Genomic DNA, 25,010 nt, shown 5'->3' with positions numbered 1-25,010 from the left:
CTGAAGCATAGAGAAGCATGACCCACTTCAGGAGCTGAAGGCAGTTTAGTGTGTTTAAGAATAAAGGCTGGGGCTGGGCATGGTGGCTCACGCTTGTAATCTCAGCACTGTGGTAGTCCAAGGTGGGTGGATCACAAGGTCAGGAGTTCGAGGCCAGCCTGGCCAATATGGTGAAACCCTGTCTGTACTAAAAATACAAAAATTAGCTGGGTGTGGTGGCGTGTGCCTGTAGTCCCAGCTGCTCAGGAGGCTGAGGCAGGAGAATCACTTGAACCTGGGAGATGGAGGTTTCAGTGAGCCGAGATTGCACCACTGCACTCCAGCCTGGGTGACAGAGCGAGACTCCATCTCAAAAAAAAAAAAAAAAAAAAAAAAAAAAAAAAAAAAAAAAAAAATAGAGACTGGGAAAGTAAGAAAGAGAGGAGAAATCTAGAGAACACTTAGATATATTATAGAAATTAGAACTCATAGGCCATGTTCCAGAATTTATATTTTATTCACTGGGCACATGAAAACCACCGAAGTATTTTACTTGTGGCAGTCAGGTTGAGGCCACAGTTGGATTTTTCTTTTGGAAAAACAATTTAACCACAGTGGATTGGAGAGATGCAAAGCAAGATGCTGTTGCAGGAATATAGACATGACACAATGGTGTCCTGGGTTTGAAGGTTTACAGTTGAAATGGAAAAATGAGGGATTCAAATCAGTTTTGATATTTCAGAGGTAAAGTCAGTAGAAATTTCTGATAGATTGAATGTGGAGGTTGAAAGAAGGGCACTATCAAGGGTGAATCCTAGTTATTTGACTTGGGTAATAGGTGGTGGTGCCATTTAATACTCTGAGACAATGTAAGTTTTAGTTTTAGTATTTTTTTTTTTTGGTTGGAGAAAGTGTTGGAGAAGATGAGTCATTTAGATTTGAACCTAGTGAGCTTCAGGCATCCTTAAGATATCCACATGGACACAGTGAATGACAGTGGATACATGTAACTAAAACTTAGCATACAGGCCTTAGCTGAAGGTAGAGATTTTGTAGTCATGAGCAAACTGTTGGTAATTGAAACCACTGGTGTGGCTGTGAGTTTGTATGGAAAGATAACACATTCCTATCTGGATATGTTGAATTTGAATTATCGCTGAAAAATTTGGATGTGTTCATGGAAAGACATTAGTGATATATCTAATGACATTATAGTCTGTGAAAAAGAAGGTGGTAACCCTGCCAGGAGGTAGCAGAAATGGACTTTGAGCGGAATGATCGTGTCCTTTTTTTGGTGTCTAACTGCTGGAAGGAATCAAAAAGAGAGCAGGAAAAAATATGAGACGGCAGGGAGTGCTGGGTGCCCTACTAGTTACTCTTCAGCTGTTCTCTGTGTGATTGTCACCTTTGATTAACCAAGTTGTTGTTGGCTCAAAAGAGAAACTTCTTTGAACTGATTTTTTAAAAAAACTTTTTTCCCTTCACTTCTGTCCTCTTCTCAGTCCCTTCCCTTTCTCCTCCTTCTTCTCCTCCACCTCCGCCTTCTACTTTCCTTTCTCTTCCTTCATCTCTTCCTCCTACACCTCTTCTTCCTCCTTCTCCTTCCCTTTCTCCTCTTTGCCATCAGTTTTTTCTAGTGAGAAAAAGTGCAATAGAGTAGCTGGAGTTCCTCTTGGGGTCATGAAAGCCCAGGTTGAGATAAATGACTCCAGGGACCCACATTTCTGGCACCTAGGGATGAGAAATTGAGCAGAGCAGTGAGGAGCATTATTAGCTGTGTGGCTTTGGGAAAGACATTTATATGCTCTGATGCTCAGTTTTCTTATCTGTAAAATGGTAATACTCATAGTACCTAATAAAAGGAGTTTTTCAGGTAGTTAAATGAGGTTAAGCATGTAAAGCTTAATTACATTGTAAATGCACAGAAAATTGTACTTATTAAACACTGTATTTCTGTTTTGAATCTCAGGCCTTTATAAGTTATTGCTCTAGGTCAAAAATATTTGATAAAATATTTTTAAGTTACCCCTTAAGCATCTAGTCTATTTAAGGAACTGTGATAGTTGTTAAAGGGTATAAAAAACACATATAGGATGACTTCTCTAATTCTAGTCAAATGTACAATCTAGACATCTACTCAGAAAGACATGTCACTTTTTCCCAAAAGAAGCATTTTCAAAATAGTTCTATGAGGGAATGCATTTATTATTATTTTGCATTTATTATTTTGTTCTGTTATAAATTACGGTTTTAATTATTTTAATAAATACTGCAATAATATTTTGTTTGGCCTTTTCCCTATAATATTGTTCTCTGTGGCCTCCCTTATTAGGATTATATTGATTTTAGAATTGAATTATGTTTCAAATTATTAATATGCTGAGTGTATCAAATTTTCTCTCTAGAAAGAACAAACCATTTTATAAACTTCAAGAAGTCAAGATTCTTGCTCAATTTTACAATGACTTTGTAAATATTTCAAGCATTGGTTTGACATATTTCCAGAGCTCAAATCTGCAGTGTTCCACATGCACATACAAGATCCAGAGTCTCATGTTAAAATCACTTACATATCCAGAAAGGTAAGAAAATTAAATTTTGATTTCAACATGTTATCTTTTAAACTTGAAAATATTGGTTTGTTAAGTAATGGTTTAAAAATTCATGTATTCAAATATCTGTTTATTGTGCATTTCAGACTATATTTTACATAAATATTAGAATCTCAAAAAGGTATAAAGATTTTTTTTGGCTTTAATAAAATTTATTTGGGAATGTCATTGTCTAATCAAAGAAAAAATACACACAATCATTTCACAGACACAATAAAGATAAAAAAAAGTAACACCAATGCCTGCCTTAGAAGTTTACCAGTAATTTCTTTCATATACATACATATTAACAGACTGGTGGAGAGTCCTTTTCCACAATTTTTTAGATGAGCGTCAATGTCTAAAACTCTCTAAGGAAACATATGGTCACAGAAGATAGACTTTATCATGACTTCCAGGAATATCTTCTTTCTCTCAACTTCATTGCTGTTTACTTAGGAAGACAGAAAAGCCTATTTTCATCTGCTGTATCTAAGATCCTATGGATCACTTGAGATTCAACCCCAAGAATACGCTGACAGGAGTGAGGTTCTCAGATGTCTACTATAAAGGTGTGAGGAGAAGCTGACACTTTACATTGCAGTTTTATAGTCACCTCTCTTGGTTTGTCAGTATATCACAAATATCACCATTCCTATTAAAATGTAACACAATCCTGACTGTCTGGGCACCATTTTCTTGAAGACGACATGCTCCAGAAGTGTTTTTTTTATGACATTTCATATGCTCTTCTCAGTTCTACGTCCTCACAATCAGAGGTTTTCCCACTATCCTTGTTCCACATGGTATAGATGTACATGTTTGCTGTACATTGACATTGTTCCATTGACAACACCCTGTGAAATCATTAAGAATTATTAAAATTCTTAAGAATTAAATTATTAAATTAAAATTATTAAGAATTATTAAAAATCTCTTTTATAAGTTGGTCATCTGTCAATCTGCATGTATGAGTTGTCCAAACACTAAGCATCAGCTGAGAGCCTATACAAATGGGTGTGTAGGTTGCTGGGAATCTCTCTTTTTTAGTTGACTGTGGTGCTTCCTCTTTATTTCTCTTTGTGTTCCTGTATTTATATATATTTATTTCCTAATTATCTTCTTGTCAATGTTGAACATAGTACACAAGAACCTGTGGAGAGTAAAAATAAAAATAATAAATGATAATAATATACATTTAGTTGGGGTCTATATCAACAGACGAGAGTTGGGAAGTCATTTTATAACTTTTGGTGTGATATTATTTAGTTACTGAAAAGTCAATAAATCAGATGTCGCTATAATGGCAAAAATCTAGGAGTAATTGTATTGTTCCTTGCCTTTGAAAACGCCAAAATATCTGAACATTTTCGGCAGGAACATTAGCAATATCATTCCCTATGAAAGTGTATAGTGGGGAGGGATCATGCCTTGAAGGACTAGAGCTGTAAGATTTTCAATCTTCAACTAATCTCTGTATCTGTTATTATTATTGTTATTTTTGCTTCTCATCACTCTCTCTTTTCCAAAACATCTAATACTTTTAATGGTAAAGGGCTACTGTATTTGGGGATTCCATTATCTGGTCATTAGAACAGCAAATACAATTGTGGAGTAGGCATATTTCGCTGGGTTTTTCTAGAGTTTCTGTAAAACACTCTTCCAGGGCAATTTTTACTCTATGATTCTGATTAAAATTCAAGTAGCATGCTGATTAAAGTTCACATCTTAGGGAACTTGATGTCAGGAAAGTACTTCCTAGGACAGATAATGCAAATAATTGAGTTGATAGATATTAAAACATTTATCAAATATAAGTGTAAGTTAATATACTAATTATAGTATAAATATAAAATCTAAATTATAAGTATACAAATTGGCCAACAGTGGTGGCTCACGCCTGTAATCCCAGCATTTTCGGAGGCCAAGTCGGGAGGATCACTTGAGGCCAAGAGTTTGAGACCAGCCTGGGCAACAAGGCAAAATCCTATCTCTACAAAAAATTTAAAAAATTAGCCATGCACGATGGTGTGTGCCTGTAGTCCCAGCTGCTAAGGAGGCTGAGGTGGGAAAATCACTTGAGCCTGGAGGTCAAGGCTGCAGTGAGCCATAATTGTGCCACTGCACTCCAGCCTGAGCAACAGAGCAGGACACTGTCTCAAAATATATATATATATAATCTATTATCTATAATCTATAAATATACTTATATAATACATAATTATTATAATCTATAATTAAGCCATTGACCTAATATGCTGACATTTTTGTTTATTTCCTTTAGGTTAGTTTATGTATTCATTTATTTATTCAATGTTATTTCAATTTATTCTATTTTTTAATTATACTTTAAGTTTTGGGATACATGTGCAGAATGTGCAGGTTTGTTACATAGGTATACATGTACGATGGTGGTTTGCGGCACCCATCAACCTGTCATCTACATTAGGTATTTCTCCTAATGCTATCCCTCCCCTAGTTCCCCAACCCCCGACTATTATTTTGAAGATGCAAAGCCTCCGCTAAACATAAGAATAGAAATTATATTTGTAGTCCACTGAGGCTAGGCTGTAAAGGGGCCAGGAGTTTTGCATCATTGTAACAGGGGTTGCTGTCCCCTTGTTGCCTTATTAATACTTTCTAAATGTAAAGTTGGAGTATAAATAGAGATGTCTAGAAGTTGTAGTGCATGCTTTCTTCCTGGGATTTAAATTTAAAGAATTTATATTATCCAGGGATGAAGTTTTCTCCCTGTGGTATCATAAATACAAGAGAATTTCCTCCTCAGTCGAGAGGCAGCACACAATGTAAATCTTGGCCAGACATCAGAAATTTAGCTAGAATATTTGCATATAAAACAACACATAAGCTCAAGATGAGAAACAGAAATTTAGTTCCATTCATGTGGACAGTAAAAAGAACCAAGGACAATCCACCCTCTGTGTACATGGGCAAATGCCAGGGCAGCTACCACTTTCGTCATTTAAGCAGAAGTGGACAGGAAAAACACAACAAAACAACAACAAAATGAGGCCTAATGCAGCATATCAATGCAAGAAGAAAAGGTATAACAATCAAGATTTAGAAATAAGGTTGACTTTTTAAAAGATGTATAACAGGAAACAGAAGAAAGTTCCATAAAGCATTGCTCAATGTTCTCAATGGTATTTAAGAAAACAAAAATCCATGTAAGAACGAGTGAAGAGTGAGATGATGGGACAACTGATTGAAGTTAAAAGAAGGTTGGCTGAGTTAAAAAAAAAAAAAACTAAAGTTATTTGGTATCAACATTAAAATAGTAAATAATAGATTTGACCAATAATGTAGAAAATATATTTATTGATGACTTATAGAATAAGGAGATATAAAAATAGAGAAAATAGGGTCTTAGGGTGAAATAACTGAAATGCAATATTTTGGATACCTAATGTTGCTGAAGAGGAGACACAGCAGAAGAACTAACTGCAGATGTAATAAAAAAAATTCCCCTTCAACTGAGGAAAAGAAGATACAGATCTCAAATGGAAAGGATGAACTGAAAACCAGGAACTAAAAGAACGAAAAGAACAAACATTTAGACCCATTCTTATAAATTATATTTTAAAACTTTGATGATGAAGAGAATTCTGCAAATATTCAAAAAATTATCAACGGAGTAGAAGATTCAATGTTATAGCAATAGCCATTCTTGTTAAATGCACCTACAAGATTAACATGACTCCAATCAAAATCTAAGGTAGATGTTGCTTGGTTGTTCCTAATCAACTTGGAATTACAAATAATAAGATGAGCCGAACAGACTGAATAATGAATGTAGTGTTCACAGCTTTATGAAACAGTAATATTCCAAAACAACAATAAAGATATTTGATACTTGAGGAAGACTATAATGGAATAAATGGAAAATTCCAAAATAGAATTTTATAGATGATAAGAAGAGCATTACAGAAAATGATGCTGGAATAAATGACAAGTGAAAAAGACTTTGATATGTCATATATCAAGATTAATTCTAGATATGGTAAAGTATTAAATGTATACTGATAAACAAAAAAATGGAGGAAAATCTAGGCAAATGTTTATATTTGCACAATAATGAAAGCCAAAACAGGAAACTGAAAGAAAAATATTACGGTTGCCTACAAATATACAAAATTAAAACTGTATGTCACAAACAAAATTAACAAAAGTAAACTGAGAAAACTTTTGTAATGTATATGACATAGATGGATTTAAATTATTTATATATAAATAACTTTTACAAAAATATTTTTAAAATACATTCTAGTTGAAACATGGAAAGAAATATCCTTCCAGTTGTTTAAGCCAAGAAACCTGGGTTCATCATAGACTAGTCTTTTTCTTCTCACTCATCATCCAATCATGAAATCTCTTTGTTCCTACCTTCTGAAAATATCCAGAATTTTTTACCACCTGTACTGCTACAAACTCACTAAGTTTTATCATCTCTCCTTGAATTCTTAAAATAGCCTCTTAAGTGTTCTCTTGCTTTTAGCTTTGTGTCCTATAATTTGTTGTCCAGAGTAACCCTTTTAAAAGTGGGTTATGTCACACCTCTGCTCAACAATCTCAAAAGTCTTGCCTTCACACTTCATATAAAAGCCAAAGTCTTCACAATAGCTTACAAACTCCACATGACCTACCTAGTATCTCCACTGCCTCATACCTCCCAATCTCAACGCCTTGACTACTGTACCTGTACACTTAGCTATATCCTGACAGCCTTCTTTGCTGTTCCTTGGACACACCAGGTAGGATCCTCCTTAGAACCTTTGTACTGGATGTTCCCTCTGCCTAGAAATTTCTTCCCCTTGAAGTGCCGATGGCTAACTTTCTCACCTCCAAGCTTTTGCTCAAATGCCATTTTCTCAATGAAGCCTACTTTTATCATCCTGTTTACAGTTGTGAGCAGCAGCTCTTCCATTCTCAATCCTCTTACCTGGAATTTTTTGTTGTTCTCGTAGGAGTTATCTATACTGTCCTCTGTACTTATGTTTGCTGTTTATTGTTTGTATCTCTGCAAGTAGAAGATAAGCTTCTTGAGGATGTTGAGTCTATGTATTTTCTTCAAAGACTTATTTCAAGTGCCTTGAACTGTGCCTGGTACATATTGGGCACTAAAGGAATAGTTGTTGAATGAATAAATGCAGAAATAAATACATTGGCATGGAACAATTTTAAAAAGAAAGAAAAAATGATTAATAGACATGTTTTTAAATGCTTAAACCCAATTGAAGGCTATGAGACATAATATATCTCTTCCCAAATTGTAAAAAAAGTATATTGTTGAAGTTATACTGAAATTGCCATCTTGTTTCACCAATTGTAGGTATGTAAAATTGTATACATATACTGGAAATAAGTGAATAAAATACATTAATAATCCCCACTAATAAAAAAATACACTAATAAATTGTACACTGGGTATAGTATACAATTTGGAAATAAGTGAATAAAATACTCTAATAATCCCCAAGTGTTAATACTTCTGGCCCTATCCTCTTCTAGAATTTATACTTCAGAGACATAGCAGAAAGTAACATTTGAGAGTGTCAGCTTTGGAGCCAGAGTATCCTGGTTCGAATTTCAGTTCAGCTAATTACTAGCTTTATCACCTTGAAAATATGATTAACTTTTCTGAGCCTCATTTTCCTTACCTGTAAAATGGGAATAGTTATAGTCTATTTTGCAGAATTGTTAAGAAGATTAAATAATGTAATATTTATAAAGAATGTAATATATTGCCTGGCATATAAGTGTTATGTAAATGTTTGTTAAATAAATAAAATGAAAGATCTAAAATGCACGTATGTATTTCTATAGAAGACATTTACAATTTGATTAACAATGCTAAAAATTATAAATAAATCGACTGCTCAATAATAGGGTAATTTATACATTGATTATGGAATAGCTGTAATATTAAATGTTATGTAATCATTAAAATTGCAGAACTATCACAACATAATAATGGCTAGGGACAATTTTTTCCAAATATATAGTAAACATATAAGTATTCCATAATTGGAGAAAATTAAATGACTTTTTCTTATAAAAATACCTTGATAAAAAAATTAATAAAATTTATATGGATACCAAAATTTTGCAGCTTTAGTCTGAGTGCCTTGCACACTTGTTTTAACTCCTCTAGTTATTCAGCTTAATTGGATTTAGTTCAACCATTTCCAGATTCTTTTAAAAATATTATGCTGTTCTTTAGATAAATGAGAGCACTTATTCACTGAAGAACAGCCAAAAAGCTGTCTTTAATTTAGAGAATAAACTCAGACAGCCAATATACAGTTATATTATTTGTCCTGAAATCTTTATTCTATCTATCTATCTATCTATCTATCTATCTATCTATCTATCTATCTATCCAGTTATATTACTTGTCCTGAAATCTTTTTTAATTTTTTAATCTTTATTTTTATTTTTTATCTATGTTTAGGGGGTTCAGGTGCAGATTTCTCACATGAATATATTGTGGAGTGGTGAAGTCTGGGCTATTAGTGTGCCCAAAACCTCAATGGTGAACATTGTAATCAATACGGTCTGGTATCAATGAAATCCCTCAGCTTTTGTTTTTCTGGGAAAGTCTTTATTTCTTCTTCATGCTTGAAAAATATTTTCCCTGGATATACTACTCTACGGTAAACTTATTTTTTTCCTTCAGCACTTTAAATATGTCATGCCACTCTCTCCTGGCCTACAGGGTTTCCACTGAAAGTCTGGCGCCAGGAGTACTGGAGCTCCATAACATTTTATTTGTTTCTTTTGCTGCTCTTAGGACCCTTTTTTTATCCTTGACCTTTGGGAGTTTGATTATTAAATGCCTCAAGGTAGTCTTTCAATTAAATCTGTTTGATATTCTATAACTTTCTTATACTTGGATATTGATATCTTTCTCTAGGTTTGGGTATTATCCCTGTTATTTGTTATTATCTTGGATCAGTTATTATCCCTTTGAATAAAACTTTCTACCCCTATCTCTTTCTCTACCTCCTTTTTCATGTGAATAAATCTTGTATTTCCCCTTTTAAGGCTATTTTCTAGATCCTGTAAGCATGCTACCTTGCTTTATATTCTTTTTTCTCTTCTGACTGTATTTTCAAATAGCCTGTCTTTAAGTTCACTAATTCTTCTTTCTGCTATATCCATTCTGCTATTAAAGGACTGTGATGCTTTTGTTAGTGTGCCAACTGCATTTTTTAGCTCCAGAGTTTCTGCTTGATTCTTTTTAATTATTTCAATCTCTTTGTTAAATTTATCTGATAGAATTCTGAATTCCTTCTCTGTGTTATTTTGAATTCCTTTTAGTTTCCTCAACACTGCTATTTTGAATTTTTTGTCTAAAAGGTCACATAGTTCTGTTTCTCCAGGATTGTTTACTGGTGCCTTATTTAGTTCCTTTGTTGATGTCATGTTTTCCTGGATGGTGTTGATGCCAGTAGATGTTCTTCGGTGTCTGAGTATTGAAGAGTTAGGTGTTTATTGTAGTCCTCACTTTCTGGGATTATTTCTGGTCATCCTTCTTAGGAGAGCATTCCAGACATTTTAAAGCACTTGGGTCACAACTTGAGTGTTGTGATCTAAGCTGTTCCTGCTTTAGGGAGCACCCCAGGCCCAGTAATGCTGTGGTTCTGGGAGACTCATAGAGGTGCCACCTTGATGGTCTTGGACAAGATCCAGGAGAATTATCTGGATTACAGCAGAGACTCTTGTTCTCTTTCCTTATATTTTCCCATACATATAGAGTCTGTCTCTGCTCTGAGCCACCTAAATCTGGGGGTGGAGTGACACAAGCACACCTGTGGCCACCACCGCTATGGCTGTGTTGGGTCAGACCTGAAGCCAGTACAGCACTGGGTCTTGCCCAAGACCTACTGTAACCCCTCCCTGGAAACTGCCTATGTTCACTCAAGGCCCTGGTGTTCTACAATCAGCAGGTGGCCAAGCCATTCAGACCTGTGTTTTTCCTTTTAGGGTGGTGAGGTCCCCCAGGCCCTGAGTAGATCCAGAAGTACTGTCCAGGAGTCAGCGACTACAGTCAAAAACCTTAGAAGTCTACCCGGTATTCTACTGTATTGCAGTTGAGCTGGCACTCAAATTACAAGACACAGTCATTCCCCCTCTTCCGTCCCCTTTCCAAAGACAGGAGAGCCTCACCCCATAGGCACCACCACCCTTGGATAGAAGAAGTACTGCCAGACTACCAGTGATTTTCCCTTAAGTCCCAATTTCTCTTAAGTCAGCTGGTGGTGAATGCTAACTAGCCTGGGACTCACCATTTAGGGCAGTGGGCTCCCTCTGGATCAGGGCAGGTCCAGAAATGCCATCCAAGAATCAAGTCCTGGAATTGTGAACCCCATGAGCCCACTTGGTGCTCTACCCTCCTGTAGCAGTTTTGTCCCTGAAGCCAGCAAATCTCTGAGGCTCGCCAAGGCCCTCCATGTAGTACCTGGGTTATGTAGTACCTGCTGCTGGTTATTCAGGGCCCAAGGGCTCTTCAGTTAGCAGGTGATGAATGCTGTCAGGACTGGGTTCTTTCCTCAAAGGCAGTGGGGTTCCTTCTGGGCCAGGGCATGTCTAGAAATGTTTTCTAGGAGCTAGAGCCTGGAACGGGGGAGACAGGGCCTTAGGACTCTGACTGTTGCCTTATCGTGTTGTGGCTGAGCTGCTATGCTAGATGCGACAAAGTCCTCCCCATCTTTACCTCTCCTTCCTTCAAGTGGGAAGAAGGGGTCTTTTTTTGGAGCCACGAGTTGTGCAGCCTGAGGTTAGGGAAGGGGTAATGCCAGAACTCCCTTAACTTCCCTAACTGATATCTCAGTATGTGACATGGCCCCTCAATCTATTGCCTCTGGGCCTAGTTCAGCCCTAGGACTCGCCTACAAGTTGCAGTCCTGAAGGCCTAGACTGCCTTTCATGTTTACTTAGAGGCAAAGAGTACTTTGGGCCTCAGTGGTGAGATTTCTTGACACTAAAGTTTAGACCACTGGGATTGCTGATTCCCCTCTGGCAAGGCCTGGTTTAAATACTCCCTCCGTGGGCTGGTGTCAACTGAGTTTGGTCTGGTTTTTCCTTTTGCTCTAACAGAACAGCACAGAATTCAATGCCTCTCAATTGCTGTGTTCTCCTTCCCCTAGTACCCAGAGAGGGTCTCTGCACCATGCCGCCACTCCTGGGAATGGGGGAGGAGTGGTGTCAGTGACTCAGAACTGATTTTTCTATCTCCTCAATTCCTCTTTTAGTGATATGAAGTTAAAACTAGGTACTATGAGTGCTCATCTGATTTTTTGGTTATGAAGGTGTTTTTTTCCGTGTAGATACTTGTTAACTTGATGTCTTTGCAGTGGGGAATGGTGGAGCTTTCTATTCCACCATCTTGCCCTGCCTCCCAAAATCCCACTGTGCTTTTAATTTGCATTTCTCTGACGATTAGTGATGTCAACTGTTTTTTCATATATTTCTTGGTTGCTTGTATGTCTTTTTTACAAAAATGTATGTTCATGTCCTCGCCCACTTTTTAATTGGATTATTATTATTATTTTGCTTTTTGAGCTGTTTGAGTTACTTATAGATTCTGAGTATTAACCCATTGTCAGGTGCATAGTTTGCATATAATTTTTTTCCCATCCTGTAAGTTTTCTGTTTACTCGGTTGATTGTTTCTTTTTTGTGTAGAAGCTTTTTAGTTTAATTAAGTCCCATTTGTCTATTTTTGTTTCTTTGCATTTGCTTTTGAGGATTTGACCATATATTCTTTGCCAATGGCCAGAAGAGTTTTTCCTAGGTTTTCTTCTAAGATTTTTTTTTATAGTTTCTGGTCTTATGTTTATGTGTTCAATTTATCTTGAATTAACCTTTGCATATGGTGGGAGACAGGGGTCCAGTTTCATTATTCTGCCTATGGCTATTCAATTTTCCTACTACTATTTATTGAATTGGGTGTCCTTTTATCAGTGTGTTATTTTGTTGACTTTGTTGGAGATCAGTTGGTTGTAGGGTATGGCTTTATTACTGTGTTCTCTATTCTGTTCCATTGATCTGTGTGTCTATTTTTATACCAGTACCATGCTGTTTTGGCTACTCTAGCCTTGTAGTATAATTTGAAGTTAGGTAATATGATGCCTCCAACTTTGTTCTTTTTGCTTAGGATTGCTTTGGTTATTTGGGCTCTCTTCTGATTCCATACGAATTTTAGATTTTTTTTCTAATTCTATAAAAATGACTTTGGTTATCCAATAGAAATTGTATTGAATCTATAGATTGCTTTGGGCAGTATGGTCATTTTAATGATACTGATTTTTCCAATCCACAAGCAAGGGCCATTTTCCATTTGTTTGTGTCATCTATGATTTCTCTCATCAGTATTTTGTTGTTATCCTTACAGAGTTTTGTTTTTGTTTTGTTTTTTTGACAGAATCTCATTCTATCATCCAGGCTGAAGCATGATCACAGTTCACTACAGCCTTGACTTCTTGGGCCCAAGTGATCCTCCCACCTCAGCCTCCCAAGTAGCTGGGACCACAGGCATGCACCACCATGCCTGACTATTTTTTTTTAATTATTTTTGTAGAAATGGGTTCTTCCTATGTTGCCCAGGCTGATCTTGAACTCTGGAGCTCAAGCAATCCTCCAGCTTCAGCCTCCCAAGGAGCTCACAGCCTCCCACAGTGGCAAGCCACTGTGCTTGGGCAAGTGATGATTTACCTCCTTGATTAACTATATTCCTAAGTATTTTAATGTGTTGTAGCATTGCAAAATGAAATTGTCTTTTTAATTTTGTCCTTGGCTAGATCATTATTGATGTATAGAAACACTACTGATTTTTGTATGTTAGTTTTGTATGCTGAAACTTTTCTGAATTCACTTATTAAATTTAAGAGTTTTTTTGGTGGAGTCTTTAGGGTTTTCGAGATATAAGCATATATCATCAGAAAACAGAGATAATTTTACTTCCTCTTTTCCAATTTGTGTGCCTTTTATTTTGTTGTCTTGCTTGATTTATCTGGGGTGAGAACTTACAGTACTGCGTTGAATAAGAGTGGTGAAAGTGAACTTCCTTATATTTTTCCAATTTTTAAAGGAAATGCTTTCAACTTTTCCCCATTAAGTTTGATGCTGGCTGTGAGTCTGTCATTTATTGTCTTTATTATGTGAGGTATGTTCCTTCTATGTCTAGTTTGTTGAGAATTTTTCTCATGAAAAGATGTGGAATTTTATCAAATGCTTTTTCTACATCTATTGAGATGACGTCTTTCATTCTGCTTATGTGATATGTCATATTTATTAATTTGCACATGTTGAACTATCCTGGCATCCCCGCGATAAATCCCACATGATCACAGTGTATTATTTTTTTAATGTGCTATGGCATTTGATTTGCTATTTTTTGCATCTATTTTCTTCAGGAATATTAATCTGTAGTTTTGTTGTGTCTTTATCTGGTTTTCATATGAGGGTGATACTGGCCTCTTAGAATGAGTTAGAAAGAATAGAATTCCTTCTTCCTCAATTTTTGGAGTTGTTTCATGAGGATATGTATTAGTTTCTTGTGTGTTTGGTAGAATTTGGTTGTGAATCCATCTGGTCCTGGGCATTTTTTGTTGTTGTTGTTGTGAGATTTTATTGTTGATTCAATCTTGCTACTCATTTTTGGTCTGTTCAGGTGTTTTATTTCTTCTAGGTTCAGTCTTGGGAGGTTGTATGTTTCTAGAAGTTTACTCACTTCCTCTAGGTTTCCTAGTTTGTGAGCACATAGTTGTTCATAATAGTTTCTCAAGATCTTTTGTATTTCTGTGGTGTCAGTTGTAATATCCCTTTTTTCTTTACAGATTGTGTTTATTTGGATCTTCTCTGTTTTTGGTTAGCCTAGCTAGTGGTTTATCAATTTTATTTATCTTTTTGAAGAACTTTGTGGTTTTATGAGATTCTGTAGTGTTGCCATTTTATTCCTGTATCTTCTTCCTTTGTGTGAGTGTTTTATAAGAACTGTGAGTTTTATATTTTTGTGTTTTTGTGATGGTGAATATTGACTTTTTGTTTCCATGTTTAGGACCCCTTTGAGCATTTCCTGTAGGACCTGTTAATTGGTGAAAAATTTTCTTTGCATTTGCTTGTCTGGGAAATACTTTATTTCTCCTTCATTTATGCAGCTTATTCTGGAAGGATATAAATATTTTGGCTAAAACTTTTTTGTGTGTGTGTTTTCAGCACTTTGAAAATGTCATTCAATTATCTTCTGGCTCATAAGGTTTCTGCTAAAAAGTCTGTTGTTATTCTGATGGGGCTTCCTTTATAGGTGACTAGATACATTTCATTTGCTAATTTAAAAATTATTTCAGTTTGCCTTTAGACCTCCTAAAGGTAATATGCCACAGTGATGTACTATTTGCAGTGTATTTGCCTGGGAAATAGTGGGACTCCTGTATTTGCATGTCTGACTCTCCTGTTAGATTGAGAAGTTTTTATCCACTTTCCTTAAGTAGTTTTTCTAAGCTTTGTGATCTCTCTTCCTCCTTTGGAATACCAATAATTAATACGTTTGGTCACTTCATGTAGTAAAAGATGTTAAAGGCTTCGTTTTTTTGTTTGTTCATTTGCTTGTTTTTTGCCTGACTGGATTATTTTTAAAAACGTATCTTTGAGTTCTGAGATTCTTTCTTCTTCTTGGTCTAATTTATTGTTGAAGCTTATTGAAGCTTTTGGATGTATTTTGTATTTCCTTCAGTGAAATTTTTACTTCTAGAATTTATGCTTTTTTTCTTTCAAGAAACTTTGTAAATTTCTCATTAATATCCTGAATTGATTTTCTGATGTCTTTGTATGAGTCTTCAGATTTCTCTTACATCTCATTGAGCTTCTTTAAATTCTATATTTTGAATTATTTACCTGGCACTTTGAGGAATTCTTTCTGGTTGGGATCTATTGCTTGAGTACTGTCGCGGTCCCTTGGTGGTGTCATATTTCCCTGCTTTTTCATGTTTCTGTGTCCTTCTACTGATATCTACACATCTGGTGTAGCAGTCACTTGCTTCACTTTTTTAAAGTTGCTTCTATAGGGGAGAATTTTTTCCTAAAGATGTTTGTAGATTGTTGGTTGAGTAGGATATATTGGTTTTAATTTTGGGTGCCTGTGATAGTATAATTTTGTATGACTTCTTCAGCAGTACACAGAGTCTGTATTAACTGTGATTTTCTCAGTGACTTAAGGTACAGTTATTAGTTGATGTTGTGGCAAAGTTTTGATGGGGACTTGGATGCTAACTGAACCAGGCTTCAGACCCCAGTGGTGGCAGAGTGGGGTAAATGTGCCTGTTTTTAGGCCCCAGAACAGCCTATACTGGCCCCGGTGCTAGTTGGTCCTGGAGGGATGATTTTGGGGCCTCCAAGTAGCTTGTTTAAGTTAGTAGTGGGTCACTTTGGGAGGCTGAGGTGGGTGGATCATGAGATCAGGGGATCAAGACCATCCTGGCTAACATGATGAGACCCCATCTCTACTAAAAATACAAAAAATTAGCCGGGTGTGGTGGCAGGCGCCTGTAGTCCCAGCCACTCAGGAGGCTGAGGCAGGAGAATGGCATGAACCTGGGAGGCAGAGCTTGCAGTGAGCTGAGATCGTGCCACTGCACTCCAGCCTGGTTGACAGAGCAAGACTCCGTCTCAAAACGAAACAAAACAACAGCAACAAAAAAGTTAGTAGTGGGAGTGGTGAGCCCGCTGTGTGGGAAGGCTCTCAGATCTCTGGGTAGCATGTGGATGATGAGTGGTGGTGGAGCAATGCACTGGGACACAACTGGTCCATGTTGGTGTTCCTGGTGGCTGTGTTGGGTGGGGCAGGCTAGACCTCAGTCCCACAGCTGCTAGCATTAGGGGAGTAGTTATTGTCCTAAGTGTGCTTAGAAGAGCTTGATCTCTCCATCCCTCCTCTGGCTGGTTGGCAGCTGCAGCTGCATCTCCTCAAACTTGGCCCAAGGGTCAGGCACAGCATATCACTAAACTCTCAAAGTGATGCTAGGTGTGGGCTTGTGACCAGAGAGGGCAGTGCTCTACTCAGGTGTGCAGAATGAGCAAGAAACTGTGGGCAGTGCAGTCTGTTCAAGTCTTGGTCTCTCAGCAGCCCATAGCATGGTAGTGGGTATTATCCTAGATATACAGAGCAGAGAGAGCCTGGTTTCCTCATCCTTCCTTGGCGAGGTGGTGGTGGTAGCAATGTCAACTTGAACTTGGTCCAAGGGCAGGGCACAGATGCTAAAATCTTTCACATTTCACTTTTGTCTCTCTCTCTTAGACAGAGTCTTGCGCTGTTGCCTGGGCTGGAGTGCAATAGCACAATCTCGGCTCACTGCAACCTCTGCATCCCGGGTTCACAAGATTCTCCTGCCTCAGCCTCCCAAATAGCTGGGGTTACAGGTGCACACCCCCACACCCGGCTATCTTTCACTTTTGTCTCTTAAACATTATGGCTAAACTTTGGGAGAATATGGGGGCTGGGACTCTAGAACTCTGAAGAGTGTCTAAAAGTAGCAATTTTTTAAAAGCTAACTTTACAATTTTACAAAGTTTGTTCGTCCATCCTAAAATTTTTTCTCCACTGTCACTCTCCACAACCCCCTCCCCAGTTTTTCCTGGGTCCTCAAATGATGCTGTCCAGGTTCAGAGAAATGTTGAGAAGTGATACAAATAAGGAACAGGAACTTCAAACAAAATCAACAGTGAGAGTACCGTATGTATGTTTTTCTATGTTGTGTGAGTTGTGCCTCACTTGAGAAGAATCAAGTTGTTTAAGGAAGGTGAGAAATAAGCTTTTTTTTTTAAAAAAAAATAAAATTAGAGTCATTATTGAACAAATAGATTATTATACTTAGGTTTTTTTAAAAGTCGGCATTTTACCTATCATATTAAGGAATATTTTAATTCACAATCAGCTTTTAAAATTGTTATTTTTTTCTTTTTTCTGACTTCATTCTTCCATGACATCAAACTGTTTTTATTAATTTTTTTCTGCAGTTATATTACGTACGAATTTTAAAATACAAATAATTAAAATAAACGATTCTCTCTTTAGTTTGCCTAGAAGTTGTTATGACATAATTCTAGGTGGTAATTGTATAATTGGGTACACATCTTAAGAATTTTTTAGTTTGAAATCCTGAAAATTACAACACATATTTTCACTAACTGTTGTGGGACACAATTATAGTTATTACCTAAGTATTCAATAATCAATACACATCTTAACAAAATTTGATTAAGATATATTACAAATATATATAAATGCATTCAATAATTCTTTTTTTTTTTTTTTTTACCACTATTTTGTTTTATTTTTCTTTTTTTTTTTTTTTTTTTTTTTTTTTTATTATACTTTAAGTTTTAGGGTACATGTGCACATTGTGCAGGTTAGTTACATATGTATACATGTGCCATGCTGGTGGTATATCTCCCAATGCTATCCCTCCCCCCTCCCCCCACCCCACAACAGTCCCCAGAGTGTGATATTCCCCTTCCTGTGTCCATGTGATCTCATTGTTCAATTCCCACCTATGAGTGAGAATATGCGGTGTTTGGTTTTTTGTTCTTGCGATAGTTTACTGAGAATGATGGTTTCCAATTTCGTCCATGTCCCTACAAAGGACATGAACTCATCATTTTTTATGGCTGCATAGTATTCCATGGTATATATGTGCCACATTTTCTTAATCCAGTCTATCATTGTTGGACATTTGGGTTGGTTCCAAGTCTTTGCTATTGTGAATAATGCCGCAATAAACATACGTGTGCATGTGTCTTTATAGCAGCATGATTTATAGTCCTTTGGGTATATACCCAGTAATGGGATGGCTGGCTCAAATGGTATTTCTAGTTCTAGATCCCTGAGGAATCGCCACACTGACTTCCACAATGGTTGAACTAGTTTACAGTCCCACCAACAGTGTAAAAGTGTTCCTATTTCTCCACATCCTCTCCAGCACCTGTTGTTTCCTGACTTTTGAATGATTGCCATTCTAACTGGTGTGAGATGATATCTCATTGTGGTTTTGATTTGCATTTCTCTGATGGCCAGTGATGATGAGCATTTTTTCATGTGTTTTTTGGCTGCATAAATGTCTTCTTTTGAGAAGTGTCTGTTCATGTCCTTCGCCCACTTTTTGATGGGGTTGTTTGTTTTTTTCTTGTAAATTTGTTTGAGTTCATTGTAGATTCTGGATATTAGCCCTTTGTCAGATGAGTAGGTTGCGAAAATTTTCTCCCATGTTGTAGGTTGCCTGTTCACTCTGATGGTAGTTTCTTTTGCTGTGCAGAAGCTCTTTAGTTTAATTAGATCCCATTTGTCAATTTTGGCTTTTGTTGCCATTGCTTTTGGTGTTTTGGACATGAAGTCCTTGCCCACGCCTATGTCCTGAATGGTAATGCCTAGGTTTTCTTCTAGGGTTTTTATGGTTTTAGGTCTAAGGTTTAAATCTTTAATCCATCTTGAATTGATTTTTGTATAAGGTGTAAGGAAGGGATCCAGTTTCAGCTTTCTACATATGGCTAGCCAGTTTTCCCAGCACCATTTATTAAATAGGGAATCCTTTCCCCATTGCTTGTTTTTGTCAGGTTTGTCAAAGATCAGATAGTTGTAGGTATGCGGCGTTATTTCTGAGGGCTCTGTTCTGTTCCATTGATCTATATCTCTGTTTTGGTACCAGTACCATGCTGTTTTTGTTACTGTAGCCTTGTAGTATAGTTTGAAGTCAGGTAGTGTGATGCCTCCAGCTTTGTTCTTTTGGCTTAGGATTGACTTGGCAATGCGGGCTCTTTTTTGGTTCCATATGAACTTTAAAGTAGCTTTTTCCAATTCTGTGAAGAAAGTCATTGGTAGCTTGATGGGGATGGCATTGAATCTGTAAATTACCTTGGGCAGTATGGCCATTTTCACGATATTGATTCTTCCTACCCATGAGCATGGAATGTTCTTCCATTTGTTTGTATCCTCTTTTATTTCCTTGAGCAGTGGTTTGTAGTTCTCCTTGAAGAGGTCCTTCACATCCCTTGTAAGTTGGATTCCTAGGTATTTTATTCTCTTTGAAGCAATTGTGAATGGGAGTTCACTCATGATTTGGCTCTCTGTTTGTCTGTTGTTGGTGTATAAGAATGCTTGTGATTTTTGTACATTGATTTTGTATCCTGAGACTTTGCTGAAGTTGCTTATTAGCTTAAGGAGATTTTGGGCTGAGACAATGGGGTTTTCTAGATAAACAATCATGTCGTCTGCAAACAGGGACAATTTGACTTCCTCTTTTCCTAATTGAATACCCTTTATTTCCTTCTCCTGCCTGATTGCCCTGGCCAGAACTTCCAACACTATGTTGAATAGGAGCGGTGAGAGAGGGCATCCCTGTCTTGTGCCAGTTTTCAAAGGGAATGCTTCCAGTTTTTGCCCATTCAGTATGATATTGGCTGTGGGTTTGTCATAGATAGCTCTTATTATTTTGAAATACGTCCCAGCAATACCTAATTTATTGAGAGTTTTTAGCATGAAGGGTTGTTGAATTTTGTCAAAGGCTTTTTCTGCATCTATTGAGATAATCATGTGGTTTTTGTCTTTGGCTCTGTTTATATGCTGGATTACATTTATTGATTTGCGTATATTGAACCAGCCTTGCATCCCGGGGATGAAGCCCACTTGATCATGGTGGATAAGCTTTTTGATGTGCTGCTGGATTCGGTTTGCCAGTATTTTATTGAGGATTTTTGCATCAATGTTCATCAAGGATATTGGTCTAAAATTCTCTTTTTTGGTTGTGTCTCTGCCCGGCTTTGGTATCAGAATGATGCTGGCCTCATAAAATGAGTTAGGGAGGATTCCCTCTTCTTCTATTGATTGGAATAGTTTCAGAAGGAATGGTACCAGTTCCTCCTTGTACCTCTGGTAGAATTCGGCTGTGAATCCATCTGGTCCTGGACTCTTTTTGGTTGGTAAACTATTGATTATTGCCACAATTTCAGCTCCTGTTATTGGTCTATTCAGAGATTCAACTTCTTCCTGGTTTAGTCTTGGGAGAGTGTATGTGTCAAGGAATGTATCCATTTCTTCTAGATTTTCTAGTTTATTTGCGTAGAGGTGTTTGTAGTATTCTCTGATGGTAGTTTGTATTTCTGTGGGATCGGTGGTGATATCCCCATTATCATTTTTTATTGTATCTATTTGATTCTTCTCTCTTTTTTTCTTTATTAGTCTTGCTAGCGGTCTATCAATTTTGTTGATCCTTTCAAAAAACCAGCTCCTGGATTCATTGATTTTTTGAAGGGTTTTTTGTGTCTCTATTTCCTTCAGTTCTGCTCTGATTTTAGTTATTTCTTGCCTTCTGCTAGCTTTTGAATGTGTCTGCTCTTGCTTTTCTAGTTCTTTTAATTGTGATGTTAGGGTGTCAATTTTGGATCTTTCCTGCTTTCTCTTGTGGGCATTTAGTGCTATAAATTTCCCTCTACACACTGCTTTGAATGCATCCCAGAGATTCTGGTATGTTGTGTCTTTGTTCTCGTTGGTTTCAAAGAACATCTTTATTTCTGCCTTCATTTCGTTATGTACCCAGTAGTCATTCAGGAGCAGGTTGTTCAGTTTCCATGTAGTTGAGCGGCTTTGAGTGAGATTTTTAATCCTGAGTTCTAGTTTGATTGCACTGTGGTCTGAGAGATAGTTTGTTATAATTTCTGTTCTTTTACATTTGCTGAGGAGAGCTTTACTTCCAACTAGGTGGTCAATTTTGGAATAGGTGTGGTGTGGTGCTGAAAAAAATGTATATTCTGTTGATTTGGGGTGGAGAGTTCTGTAGATGTCTATTAGGTCCACTTGGTGCAGAGCTGAGTTCAATTCCTGGGTTTCCTTGTTGACTTTCTGTCTCGTTGATCTGTCTAATGTTGACAGTGGGGTGTTAAAGTCTCCCATTATTAATGTGTGGGAGTCTAAGTCTCTTTGTAGGTCACTCAGGACTTGCTTTATGAATCTGGATGCTCCTGTATTGGGTGCATATATATTTAGGATAGTTAGCTCCTCTTGTTGAATTGATCCCTTTACCATTATGTAATGGCCTTCTTTGTCTCTTTTGATCTTTGTTGGTTTAAAGTCTGTTTTGTCAGAGACTAGGATTGCAACCCCTGCCTTTTTTTGTTTTCCATTTGCTTGGTAGATCTTCCTCCATCCTTTTATTTTGAGCCTATGTGTGTCTCTGCACGTGAGATGGGTTTCCTGAATACAGCATACTGATGGGTCTTGACTCTTTATCCAACTTGCCAGTCTGTGTCTTTTAATTGGAGAATTTAGTCCATTTACATTTAAAGTTAATATTGTTATGTGTGAATTTGATCCTGTCATTATGATGTTAGCTGGTGATTTTGCTCATTAGTTGATGCAGTTTCTTCCTAGTCTCAATGGTCTTTACATTTTGGCATGATTTTGCAGCGGCTGGTACTGGTTGTTCCTTTCCATGTTTAGCGCTTCCTTCAGGAGCTCTTTTAGGGCAGGCCTGGTGGTGACAAAATCTCTCAGCATTTGCTTGTCTGTAAAGTATTTTATTCCTCCTTCACTTATGAAGCTTAGTTTGGCTGGATATGAAATTCTGGGTTGAAAATTCTTTTCTTTAAGAATGTTGAATATTGGCCCCCACTCTCTTCTGGCTTGTAGGGTTTCTGCCGAGAAATCCGCTGTTAGTCTGATGGGCTTCCCTTTGAGGGTAACCCGACCTTTCTCTCTGGCTGCCCTTAACATTCTTTCCTTCATTTCAACTTTGGTGAATCTGACAATTATGTGTCTTGGAGTTGCTCTTCTCGAGGAGTATCTTTGTGGCGTTCTCTGTATTTCCTGAATCTGAATGTTGGCCTGCCTTGCTAGATTGGGGAAGTTCTCCTGGATAATATCCTGCAGAGTGTTTTCCAACTTGGTTCCATTCTCCGCATCACTTTCAGGTACACCAATCAGACGTAGATTTGGTCTTTTCACATAGTCCCATATTTCTTGGAGGCTTTGCTCATTTCTTTTTATTCTTTTTTCTCTAGACTTCCCTTCTCGCTTCATTTCATTCATTTCATCTTCCATTGCTGATACCCTTTCTTCCAGTTGATCGCATCGGCTCCTGAGGCTTCTGCATTCTTCACGTAGTTCTCGAGCCTTGGTTTTCAGCTCCATCAGCTCCTTTAAGCACTTCTCTGTATTGGTTATTCTAGTTATACATTCTTCTAAATTTTTTTCAAAGTTTTCAACTTCTTTGCCTTTGGTTTGAATGTCCTCCCGTAGCTCAGAGTAATTTGATCGTCTGAAGCCTTCTTCTCTCAGCTCGTCAAACTCATTCTCCATCCAGCTTTGTTCCGTTGCTGGTGAGGGACTGTATTCCTTTGGAGGAGGAGAGGTGCTCTGCGTTTTAGAGTTTCCAGTTTTTCTGTTCTGTTTTTTTCCCCATCTTTGTGGTTTTATCTACTTTTGGTCTTTGATGATGGTGATGTACAGATGGGTTTTCAGTGTGGATGTCCTTTCTGTTTGTTAGATTTCCTTCTAACAGACAGGACCCTCAGCTGCAGGTCTGTTGGAATACCCTGCCGTGTGAGGTGTCAGTGTGCCCCTGCTGGGGGGTGCCTCCCAGTTAGGCTGCTCGGGGGTCAGGGGTCAGGGACCCACTTGAGGAGGCAGTCTGCCCGTTCTCAGATCTCCAGCTGCGTGCTGGGAGAACCACTGCTCTCTTCAAAGCTGTCAGACAGGGACATTTAAGTCTGCAGAGGTTACTGCTGTCTTTTTGTTTGTCTGTGCCCTGCCCCCAGAGGTGGAGCCTACAGAGGCAGGCAAGCCTCCTTGAGCTGTGGTGGGCTCCACCCAGTTCGAGCTTCCCGGCTGCTTTGTTTACCTAATCAAGCCTGGGCAATGGCGGGCGCCCCTCCCCCAGCCTCGCTGCCGCCTTGCAGTTTGATCTCAGACTGCTGTGCTAGCAATCAGCGAGATTCCGTGGGCGTAGGACCCTCCGAGTCAGGTGTGGGATATAGTCTCGTGGTGCGCCGTTTTTTAAGCCGGTCTGAAAAGCGCAATATTCAGGTGGGAGTGACCCGATTTTCCAGGTGCGTCCGTCACCCCTTTCTTTGACTCAGAAAGGGAACTCCCTGACCCCTTGCGCTTCCCAGGTGAGGCAATGCCTTGCCCTGCTTCGGCTCGCGCACGGTGCGCGCACCCACTGGGCTGCGCCCACTGTCTGGCACTCCCTAGTGAGATGAACCCAGTACCTCAGATGGAAATGCAGAAATCACCCGTCTTCTGCGTCGCTTACGCTGGGAGCTGTAGACCGGAGCTGTTCCTATTCGGCCATCTTGGCTCTCCCTATTTTTCTTATCAATATAAGAAGCGCATTCAATAATTCTTATTCATAAAATGGTTGCTTTTCTTTCTATGTTTGTCTCGCCATTCTGCACATTTATTTTTAGTGGTGTAATATATGTAAAGTGTTTAGTTAATGTTAGGTGCTAAATCATTTCTTCTCATTTTCTTCCCTTCCCTGATTGGTCCCCAATTTGACTTTCATTATGCCTTCTCTTATCTATAAATACACAGCTCAGTGAACAGGCTGACCACATCATAATTATATAAAACATACTTGTCTATTTTGTTGAAATATTTAATCAACAAAATTCCTTATTCCAAATACTTCTGTGAAACTATGTCTCCTTCTCTAACTATATAAATACTCCTAGATTCTTGGAAAATTTGTATTATTACTACTTTCTAAACTTCTTGTTCAAACTCTTTATTCACTTCTGCTACCATTCTCACTCTGAGAACTATAATGATCAATACTCTCACCCAGGGCGTTGTTAAGGATATAGGAAGGCTCTGATCACAGTTGACTAAGAAAGTTAGATAATAAAATCTGCATTGATTGCAATTTTATCTCTGAAAGTAGAAATTATCTTTAGAGTTATCTGCCCAAAGTGAATTTAATTATTTCCTATAGAGAACTAATATGTAAGCAAGGAATTTTCAGTTTTCTCCAACATGCATGCTTTGGATGACACACATGATTTCAGATATATCGTGTACCTAAGATTGATGATTTCTTTGACTATTTAGGCATCTTTAAGGATATATCCTTGATAATTATTTTATATTAGTGAACTGCTTTCTAGATGAGTAACAGTGGAAACATTTAATTGGTGTCTACTACATTACAAATGCTATTTTTTCAGTCCTTGCAACAAATCTATGAAGTATCCTCTCTATTAGTTTAAGAAATAGAAATCCAGAGTTGATACACAGGCTACCTAAGGTTTCTCAGCTCAGAAGCACCTTTGCAATGATTTGAAACTAAAATCTTTCTTGGAGTTTTTAATTTGTCCTTGTTTTATTTTTCTTTTGTTTTTAGTTACTACTAGTTTAAAAATAACAGCTTTTTCA

The 25,010-nt window shown here is 37.6% G+C and overlaps 1 protein-coding gene across 2 annotated transcripts in view; it reads left to right on the top strand.

Annotated features, from left to right (window-relative positions):
• Nucleotides 1–25,010, top strand: part of LIPI (lipase I) — a 108,781-nt gene that overhangs the window by 64,264 nt on the left and 19,507 nt on the right. The window contains exon 9 of one of the 2 annotated variants that reach the window (XM_031005260.3): nucleotides 2,385–2,561. The exons of the other annotated variant lie outside the window; for it this stretch is intronic. Coding sequence (XP_030861120.2) covers nucleotides 2,385–2,561 — 177 coding nt within the window. The remainder of the gene's footprint in view (nucleotides 1–2,384; nucleotides 2,562–25,010) is intronic. 2 annotated transcript variants of the gene reach the window in all.

The sequence above is a fragment of the Gorilla gorilla genome, chromosome 22, assembly GCF_029281585.2.
Source record: "Gorilla gorilla gorilla isolate KB3781 chromosome 22, NHGRI_mGorGor1-v2.1_pri, whole genome shotgun sequence".
Lineage (NCBI taxonomy): Eukaryota > Metazoa > Chordata > Mammalia > Primates > Hominidae > Gorilla > Gorilla gorilla.
This window is presented reverse-complemented; position numbering and strand designations above follow the sequence as displayed.